Consider the following 10,694-nt stretch of genomic DNA (forward strand, 5'->3'; position numbering starts at 1 on the left):
TGCACAAGCTCATGTTTCCCGACGCCACTGCCAGATGGCGTCCATATCTCACGCAGCACCTCCTCTATTTTATCAATGTCAGCCAGATGCGGCCGATTCAACATAGAGGAGAACAGCATCACGGGTGGCCGCGGATGAGACCAGGACTCATGTAGTACGGCCGGCAGAAGACTATCGTCTTTCGACGACATTTGGAGCGAAGTACGCAGATACGTGTCCAATTTTTGTGTATTTTATCTATATATACATACATATACATATCCGGGACATGACGACGACGGCAAGAATCCGCAGAGAGTGTCCGTGTAATTGCAATAAAAGTGCAAACTCATCTTCCACGCACTTGTGATGCGATAAAGCGAAGCCAAGAAACAGCCGGCCCGTTCGTGCGTCTAACCTGTTCTTTATTTTCGCCTTCTTGCCAATCGGCTCTGCAGGAGACAAGATTTATGGCAAGATAATGGTGAGCCCTCTGCAAAGCCTGGGACATTCGTTCGAGCTGTTCATAGAGAAGTGCTTCCTCTGCACGGGAGTCGACGGTTACATCCCGCGCTACGATCCGGACAACGAGGACTATGGGTGCATTGCCGAGTCGGCCAACCTTCGTTACATCATAAAGATTATCGTGAGCATCGCCTTAACTATTACCACTCTTGGCATGTCTATCTGAATCTTATTGATCATGATGATCGGTTTTGATCTTTTCGAACTTTGTACAGACGAACCGCGCAACTGAAAATTAAATGACGAACAACGAGAATCTTTCATCTAAAGTGCAATAACCTTTAATTGCATAACAACGGCAACTGTATCGCAATTGGCGCTGTTACTGCCAGAGTCACAAAGGCTAAACTCAGTTCTTACAACCTTCTTGTATGTTTGTCGCATTATGTATAGTTGTGGAGCGGTGTAGCTGTCGCATTATGCAAAATGAAACATGTAAATTCTTCCATTATCTAATTTGCCTTACCAAAACAGGAATCAATGTAGCAGCGAAGGCGGAAACCTTTAGCAACAGGAGTCAGTTTAAGATTGCATATTTCGTGCAGATGCACGAATGTCTACGCAAGTTATCCTTCGGTTGCACATACACGAGAATAATCCCCTGCCCATACCCCTGACGCAGGACAAGGAGTCATCGAGCAGCGTCTCGTCGCAGCTTCACGGCGCGCAGTTCAATGCCACCCTGGTCTCGCAGAGTCGTGACGCCGAGTTAGCCGCCATCGAGGAGGACCCGGGCGCCGACGGCTTCTACTTCCTCGCGGACCCTCTTTTTAAGGTTCGCCTATTTCCCTTTGTGCAGAGCCATGCAGAAGAAACGTTTGCCTGCACACTTTTATTATTTTTTTTTGGCTTACTATGCCGGCCGATGCAATCAGCCATCGGTCATCATTTCCACCTGAGCCCGACGAAGCCTGGTCGAGTCTGCTTCGCCTCTTGCGCTCGTGTAAGCGGCCCAGTATAGTTCCATGACTTTTTCAATGCGTCTCCTCAAATCAGCGTGCTCGCACGGGTCACATCATCGGTTCGCAGCCACGAGAACAGCCAAGAGAGAGAGAGAAACAACGTTATTGACGGCACAGCGAGGTAGTTGAACTTAGCTTACCGGTGGATCGAATGGCGGTGGCAAGTAGCTCGCCACGACCTTTTCGGCCCAGTTAATAACTTCTGTCTGAATACGTTGGTCATTTAAAGACAGGAGTGTCTCCCACCCCTCGAGGGAGGAAGCTGGCAGTATTGCTTTTGGAGGCGGGTTTCCCTCGCATTCCCAAAGAATGTGATTTTTGGTAGCCTTCAGGCAGCCGCAATGTCGGCAGTGTGGTTGAATTGATTCCGGGTAAATGTTAGACAGCCGATGGGGGCTGGGAAAACAATCTGTTTGAATTTGCCCCCAGATCGTAGCCTGTTCCCTTGTGAGGTCTGTATGCGGGGCCGCGTATGTTTTGCGGTTCTCTCTATAATATGCTGTGATTTCATTATATGTGGTGATTCCCTCCTGCGGGAAGTCCAGGGTTGAGGGGTCCACCTCCCGGTTGATCAAACCTCGGTCTACGCGGTGGGCCGCCTCATTCCCCGGATTCCCCGCGTGAGCGGGCGTGGCAGAGAACAGCCGAGTGCGACGCTCCGTTTTTTACAGCCAAGCTGTCTACGACTAGAATCCTGGAAATTTTTCGCGTTATTATTATTAGGGTCATTCCACGCCAACTGTCCCAGTTGGGGCGCTCGACATAAATCATTTTCTCTAAAAATGATCTGAGAAAATTACGTACATGTAGGCTTTAGTTCTACAGTATTTTTCCAAAATGTTTTGAGCGGCAAAAATTTTTCGGGGACGTGAGCGCCATTTGAACTTCTCGGTATGGTGGAAAACAAGGTACGAAAGAAAAATTCGCTATAAATGGACTGTTTCACGCATTCATTTGAAACTTGCTTTTTTGTGTTTTTAGAGCATCGCGCTTTTATTATAGGACAGTTGCTTAGCGTAGCTTTATATTTATCGCTCCTTAGCGCTTAGGCAAAATTGAGTAAATTGCAGCGTTTTCGGGAACTTTTTTACAAAAGACGATTGTAGACCAAATACACCAATTATTTTTATAGAACGCTCCATAAAACGTACTATCTCCTAAAGCTTTGTTTTTTCTGTATGCGGCGCACAGTCCCCAAAATAAAATCCTGAACTTGGAAAAAACGCTACATTGGCCTATGTTCAGACGTCTTTAGCACCATAAGTTGGTCCAAGAAAAAATAAGCAGAAAAGCGCATACAATTGAGAATCATAACAACTTCGTCTATAGAAATTTTAATCAAAGTAGTTTTTGTTTCAGTCAAGAAAACATTTTTTGAAGTTTATTCCCACCATTGCGTTATTTTGCTATGGAGGCAATACAAACCGACTGAATTTGCTGCATAAAAAAAAGAGGCAGTTTATTCGTAGCACATGGTTTTCAGTTCCTTTTGTTAGTACTTTATAATGTATATTACATATGAATGAGATAATAAACAGAGGTAAAAATATAACAATACCATTGGCTTAGATGCCAAAATTCCCCAATAATGAATCGCGTTAATTATTACATGCGGCTCTGAGAATCAATTGGCGTCAAAATGAATTGTCTCAAAGTTCATGTAAACCGGAGAAAGGAGGCGTGAGCGTGGCCATTTATAGCGGATCGAAATGAAGTTCATTTGTGTATTCCGCAACGAACGGCGCAAAATGTGACGACGCGCCGCGTATTCACGCGGCCCGTCCGTCGTCCGCGACACTACGCACGGGATATGCCAAGCTATTTTTCACATGCTTATTTGGATGGTTGCACGCAGCAGATTTTGGCTAAAGTAGAATTTGCCTGTCTGGTAGCATGCACTGTTTTACAGCTGTTATAAAATCACAACAGCCTGTTTTTGTGGCGCAGTTGTCCGGTGGCAGCGCCGCCGCCTCCGGTGTGCGTAAACAATGCAATAAGTAAAGCGATTCATTATTGGGGAATTTTCGCATCTAAGACAATGATATTGTTATATTTTTGCCTCTGTTTATTATGTCTTTGATACGTAATATACATTATAAGGCACTAACAAAAGGAACTGAAAACCATGTGATACGAATACACTACCTCTTTTTTTATGCAGTAAGTTCAGTCAGTTTGTATTGCCTCCATAGCAAAATAATGCAATGGTGGGACTAAACTTCGAGAAATATTTTCTTTACTAAAACAAAAACTACTTCGAATAAACTTTTTGTGGACGAAGTTGTTATGATTCTCAATTGTATGCGCTTTTCTGCTTATTTTTTCTTGGACCACCTTATGGTGCTACAGACGTCTGAACATAGGACAATGTAGCGTTTTTTCCAAGTTCATGATTTTAATTTAAGGCCTGTGCACCGCATACAGGCAAAACAAAAACTTTAGGAGATAGTACGTTTTATGGCAAGTTTTATAAAAATAATTCGTGTATTTGGTCTACAATCGTCTTTTGTAAAAAAAATTCCCGAAAACGCTGCAATTTACTCAATTTTGCCTAAGCGCTAAGGAGCGAAAAATATAAAGCTACGCTAAGCAACTGTCCTATAATAAAAGCGCGATGCTCTAAAAACACAAAAAAAGCAAGTTTCAAATGAATGCGTGAAACAGTCCATTTATAGCGAATTTTTCTTTCGTACCTTGTTTTCCACCATACCGAGAAGTTCAAATGGCGCTCACGTGCCCGAAAAATTTTTGCCGCTCAAAACATTTTGGGATAATACTGTATACTATATGTACGCAATTTTCTCAGATATTTTTAGAGAAATTGATTTTTGTCGAGCGCCCCGACTGGGACAGTTGGCGTGGAATGACCCATTATTATTATTATTATTATTATTATTATTATTATTATTATTATTATTATTATTATTATTATTATTATTATTATTATTATTATTATTATTATTATTAATTTGGTGACCTGTTGATCCTGAAAAGGGAGGCATATAGTTGTCGTGAAGGTATTTAGGTACCATGTATCGTTCCATATCGTAATTCTGTAAAGAATACCGGCCACCCGTATATGCATCGTGCACATGTATGGTGCATATAAGGCGGTTAAGTGTATGAAAGCTATGCTGTGTTCCAGCTGTTCGGCACAAAACAGCAGCAGTCAGCAAAGTCCTGGAGAGTTTCGCCCTATTCTCTTTAGAAATGTACAAATAAACCAGCTGTGGCGTATCGTCCCGAACTTCGCCGCCTTCAACACGCAGAGTTGTTTGTGCCAAGGATGGTGTTGAGAAAGGATACTTTCCTCGTACAATGGGGGGATCGTCCATAGAGCGACCACGCTTTCTTTTCTACAACACCCCGAATCGAGGGCATCGGTGTTCGTCTCTTCGCAGTCGCTCTTTTCACCCGAACAGAATGAATATCGCTTCGTGAGCTTTGGGACGCGAATGCTTCATTTCCAAGGAGAAGGCACGTTGCCGAAAAGGAAGAAAAATAACATGAGGGGCCATCTCATGAAGTGCATTGACTGACAGTCAAGGTCCCGGCAAGGGCGACAGCTACACGGATTGCAAAGTTGGCGTAAATTTTCGGGCTGTCGCGTTTGCGATTAGGGTGCTTTCTGTTGGGCGCTAAATGTTGAAGCATGCAGTATTCAACGTGGCAATGGATGTGATGTCACTCTTTCATAAGCTCTGCATGGGAGGGCCTCCACCATGCAAGTGCTTGTCCGAGTCCGCTAATATTTGCCCTGCTCTTGATACTACGAAAGCAATTGTGAGCCATTCCACTTTTTGAAGGTGGATCAGCGAAGAGCACACAATAATTTCGTAGCATAGCCGATCCATACACCCCGTAACTAAATCCGAAATGTCAGTCCACAAAGTTCCTTTTGAATTTAACGTAAGCTCCTTTAAAGCTTTTTTTTTTTCTTTAATTGAGCAGCATAGTACTTGCGTATTTTTGCCACACTCTCCGTTTCGCGACATGCGTTGTCTTGTCTCGCTTGATGTTTCGTGCACGATCTGAATTGTTGTTTGCCGCCTTTGTATTCACTTGAAAACGGGGTACCAGCGAAAACACAAAAACACGTGTTTCTGTGTTTTCGCTGGTACCCCCTTTTCAAGTTCATAATGCACCAACTGGCCCAACAGCTAGCGCTAATGCTTTGTATCACTTTTGGTGAACCGGTTTGTGTGGCACGTACGTTGTTGTTGACGCACAGGAAAGCTCGCCGTAGAAAGCCAGCCTCGCACAAACAGCCACTTGCCCGCAGGTGGCCTCGGGGACCCTCTGGTTCATCCACTGCATCTACACGCTTCGCGGTAAAGAAGGAAGCGGCTCCAAGAGGTTCGGCAAGCGTCATGCGGGCGACTGGCTCCAGCAGCAGCGCCACCGCCGATCGGTGCTCGTCGAGAGCATCGGCAAGAACGGTCGGGGCACCAACATGCACCAGATCGTGCTCTCGGACGCTCTGCAAAGCACGTGGACGTATCGGTCGGACGGCGACTCGACGGCCGACCTTCCGTGGCTGGTGACACCGTGCGTGCTGGTGGCTGCATTGGTGATAGCGCTCGCAATCGCCATCGTCGTGTGCCGGAAGCGACGCAGTTCGGCCAGCCTGACGCCCTCCGGAAACGGCGCGGTGACCATGTGCTGTTCCGGAAAGAGCCGCGTCTGTGCTTCCGGCTACGTTCCTAACATTGCCGCGACGGAAGTGTAAGGACACACCAGTAGCGCTAGATGGGCACAGAACGCGGTGATGACAGTAATTCCAAGTGGCGCAGACGCGGACGACTGAAGCAACCGTGGTTCAGTGCGTCTCCGAAGTGATGCGCACCTCTGAAATCCCGCCCCTGGTGAAGAGACACGCCGTGTGTGTATATCTCAGTTGAACGCTGTGCTTTGTAAAACCAAGCGAACATAGGCGCCACAGTCACTTTTGAAGACGAAAGGTTCCGCATCAGAAAGTAGCTTTCATTATACGCCACCTCAGCGGCGTACACCTATTGAGTGTTGCGGCCTCTCGATTACGATGCGTGGAGTCTGCATGCTGTTACTGCAATGTGATCTTCTACGGCTATGCAGCGTTTTGATCTAGATTGCTAGTAGCATTCAAGAAACTTTGCTGCGGGTTCGCCTTCGAAGGAGACAGACGGTAGGGCCAGCAAATTGTGCCAATGGCATTCATAACCACACGGGCAAATTAAATTTATGTTGCGGCTGCCACATTTCTTCCCGTGCAAAACTTATCCTCAGTGTCGCTAAAGAGGCCGGTGTGTAGAGGGAGCTTGTCGAATAACGCTGGATGTCACATCGACGAAAGACAAAGACCTCACGAGAGCGTAAGTATCTCGTGTACTTAGAGTTGTATGACATAGAAGAGTGCCTTCAGAAATATTGCAGAACAGTCCAGGACCCATGAGCGTTAAGCATTTATCAGCTTGAGTTGGCCTTCCATTCGAAGCACCTGACAGTACGAGATGAAAGCAAGCAGTTCTGTGCCGCGAGTTATTATCCAGCATGTGCGTGCCATAACAAAAACTGAACATTGAAGGAAACGTCTCAAGCCCGGTGACCTCGACACTTCGCTTTCCCCTTCACGTGTGTTTGCTCGAGTGAATGGCGAGTGCAATGACGCAAATACAGTTTGCGCCGGTCCAGAGAGCATATTTCATGTCGTCCTATCACTGCCGACCATAAGCTTCGTTTTGTACAAACAAGCTTGCATATAGCGAGCAACATCTCTGGACACAGTGTTTCATCGTGTGCCATACATGTCATCTTCAGATCTGTGTACCTGCCACAAATGAGGATCACTCTGAGTTGTGTGATAAAGTCGTTCTCCGTGTACGTTGTGTGCCTTCTCTTCTTCAGCACGGTACATGATAAGTATTACTATTCGGCACCAATTTCGACCGTGCATCAACTGGAACTGTCGATCCTGATTGCAACACGAATAGTCCAACCGCGTTTTTTCCTTTGCCTTTGCATTTTCATCTGTACGCCACCGAAACATGACAACGAAAGTAAAAGCACCACAGCAGCCCTATTCACACGTTAATAAACCTTTAATGTAAATTAATTTAATTGCATAAAATAAATAGAATGTCTAAGTTTGCACTAAATCACGCGAGGCTTGAGACAGCGAAGCTGGACGATCGTGAAGTCTAATGTGGTTGCCTCCAGGTCGTTGCTATGGGCCTTAGGCTAGGGGTGAGGGTAGGTGTCACTTTTTTTGCGCACGAACGAACAAGGGGAACGAAGAGCGACGCGGACACAGCGCTTACTCCCACCATACGCTTTAATTTTTACAGTGGTATATATATATATATATATATATATATATATATATATATATATATATATATATATATATATATATATATATATATATATAAAGTATATGCGCCTTCATAAAAACAACTGGTTTTATGAAGGCGCATATACTTTTATACTTATAACCTTGCGGCAACCGAAGTTACTCTTCCGTATTTAAGCCCTATATATATATATATATATATATATATATATATATATATATATATATATATATATATATATATATATATATATATATATATATATATATATATATATATATATATATGTATATACCCAACAGAAAGCGACGCGCGCAGGCTCGTTGCACAAGAAGAATACATGTAAAAAAAACACAAAGATGCATGCGTGTATGGAAGTTAAGATATGCAGTCAAAAGCAAAACGATACCTGCTTTTTTTCTTTACGAGATCAAGAGGTCATTCCGGAATGTCGCTGCCGTCGAGTCACCCTGTGGATCTTGCTTAGAAAATAAACTTCTTTTTGATAGATCAATTGAAGGTGCACTAACGTACGTGTCTCCAAGACTTGCCATCTTCACCGCTTCAATTATATCACGTGTCGTTTGCGCCTGACTTCTTCCTATCGCCATACACTGCGAATATATGAGATCGCACCCACGCTTCCTGCAGTGGAAAGCCAAATTTCTAACGCCTCCAGTTCGCACGTTATTTGCGTGCTCACGCAGCCTGTCGTTAGCACACCATCCCGTCTTCCCTATGTATTTCTTGCCGCAGGACAACGGTAACTCGTAAACGATGTTGTTCTCACATTTAACAAAGCTTTCTTTGTGCTTTTTTGGCACCTGGGTTTCTCAGAACCACAGTAGGAGGCCTTGCACATATTATAAAGCTCGTTTGCAAGGCCTCCTACTGTGGTTTTTGAGAAACCCAGGTGCCAGAAAAAGCTCGCGTCACCGCTGCCCTAGCGCCAGGATCACCAGCGTGACACTAACGTGATTCCCTCTAAAATAAAATTACGGCGCTCCCTCGAAACAGCGATGTTAATATTGAAATAATTATTTTTAAAAAACGAAAAAAAAAACTGATAAGTGCGTGTTAAACTCGGGCTTAGCAGTCCCGCGCGGTCCACTGCGCGTTAGCCCGCTGTGCCACCAAACGCGAAAGGTGGACGTGTTTAATATCACTCTAAAAAAGACGAGTCATCTGCCTCCTTTTTGTGAGTTATGACTTGACATATATGTGACTATCTTTTAAAGCGAGCTCTCTTTCGAGACCATTATGCTCTACCTCGGAAAGTCGTAACATCCAGAAGAGAGTTTACGTGCATTTTCAGAGAAAGTCAAATATGTCGCAAGTCAGGACTCACCGAAAACAGTCACACATATTCTTTTTTTTTCTTGTAGTGTAGGTTGCACTTATTTGCCAAGAGCTCTGGACGTAGCCTTGTTATCGTTAAGTTTGGACGTGAGGCTAGACATCGCCTTGAAAGAAATATTTTGCAAGAAGACACCTAGCTGAAGCGAGAATACAGCACATATTGACCGGGAGAACATAAAAAAAGAACAAGCTAGGACACTGAGCTACAGATAGATACTTATGCTAATAATTTGCAGACACTTTCGCAAAATTTACAACTTTCACTAAATTGTGAGCGCTAATGCAGTACTCGTGAACATTTCTGCTGTTAAAAATCAGTTGGCTGGCTAGTCTATCAGTGACAAATTAAAATATTTATCTTCATTACACTCTAAGAAAAAAGAGTATGTGGGACTCTTTTCGGAGAGTTCTGACTTGCCACGTACACGACTCTTCTTAAAGAGTCACGGGGACTCTCTTGGGGGGTCACAGTCGGCCCGCTCTTGGAGAGTACTCTGACCCTCTTGGGAAGAGTGGAAGGACTCTTACCCGAAGGATCACGTTACCAATTATGGGGGAGACAGACGACTCTTGCCGGTAACACTCCTACGAGGGTCAAATGACACACACTAAAGCGTCAAGCGACTCCACAACTACTTTAAGTTACTCAATTGACCCATGCTCTACTTTTGTGCGACTACTGATGGAAATAGTGAGGTATTCATTTGAAGCAAGTCCAGTAATACTTGCCGTTGTGCCTAGCGACTGCAAAAAAAGAATAGTTCAATTTTAGCATTATTTTAATGAAACTCGTCAAAAGAACACACCTTTTCCAGCAGAGTAATCTAGAAAGCGCGAAAAGATGGTCTGTGATTTCCAATTAAGCAGTTGAGGCATTCCTTATTTACGTGCTTGTATGAGTATAGCCAACTAAAATGTGTGACAGTGGTGTGTGTCATATAATGCAAAATAAACTGCATAAATCGGCATCATGTTTCCATATTTATTCCTTATGATTATGAATAAATCAAAAAGTGGTGACGGTTGGAGGCATCAGACTTGTGACTTGCTGTGTTGTCGCTCCTGTTCAGCGTGAGCAGCCATGAAAAATTGTATCTGAAAAGCAGAATGTGATATTATGATGAGAAAACGGAATCGCAGTAAGAGTTTGCAAAACCTACAGAATAAGGGATTTACGCAGACGTAATGAAAGCTTACAATAAAACAACAAGTGCAAACAGGCATGGTAAGGAACAAAGTTTTTTGCCGCTATCCTGTAAAACCCAACTTGCAAACAGTAGCTTTTGTAACACGTCACTTGGCGACAAACTTGCAGCACAAGGTGATGTGAGCGTCTTTTAAACAAAAAACGAAATTGGTTTAGGCTCCTTTGCGTGGGTGCTATCCACCTCTTTTCCTACGTCGTCTTGTCCAACCAAAAGAAATGTAGGACCGACTGCCTCGTTGACAGGGCGAACGCCGCTGTTGATTTTCCCATCACGAGCGGTGAGACGCCAGACCAGAGTGGCACCTTCGTTTCCCCGAGTGTGGCTGTCATCGC

At 44.2% G+C, this 10,694-nt stretch overlaps 1 protein-coding gene across 1 annotated transcript in view; it reads left to right on the forward strand.

Annotated features, from left to right (window-relative positions):
* LOC119382447 (FRAS1-related extracellular matrix protein 2) overlaps positions 1–7,327 on the forward strand; it is a 266,202-nt gene extending 258,875 nt beyond the window's left edge. The window contains exons 22-24 of the mRNA XM_037650153.2: positions 438–625; positions 1,127–1,279; positions 5,749–7,327. Of these exons, the coding sequence (XP_037506081.1) occupies positions 438–625; positions 1,127–1,279; positions 5,749–6,195 (788 nt within the window). The 3' untranslated portion in view covers positions 6,196–7,327. The remainder of the gene's footprint in view (positions 1–437; positions 626–1,126; positions 1,280–5,748) is intronic.
* Positions 7,328–10,694: the final 3,367 nt, after the last annotated feature.

Source organism: Rhipicephalus sanguineus, chromosome 2, assembly GCF_013339695.2.
Source record: "Rhipicephalus sanguineus isolate Rsan-2018 chromosome 2, BIME_Rsan_1.4, whole genome shotgun sequence".
NCBI classification, from domain to species: Eukaryota; Metazoa; Arthropoda; class Arachnida; order Ixodida; family Ixodidae; genus Rhipicephalus; species Rhipicephalus sanguineus.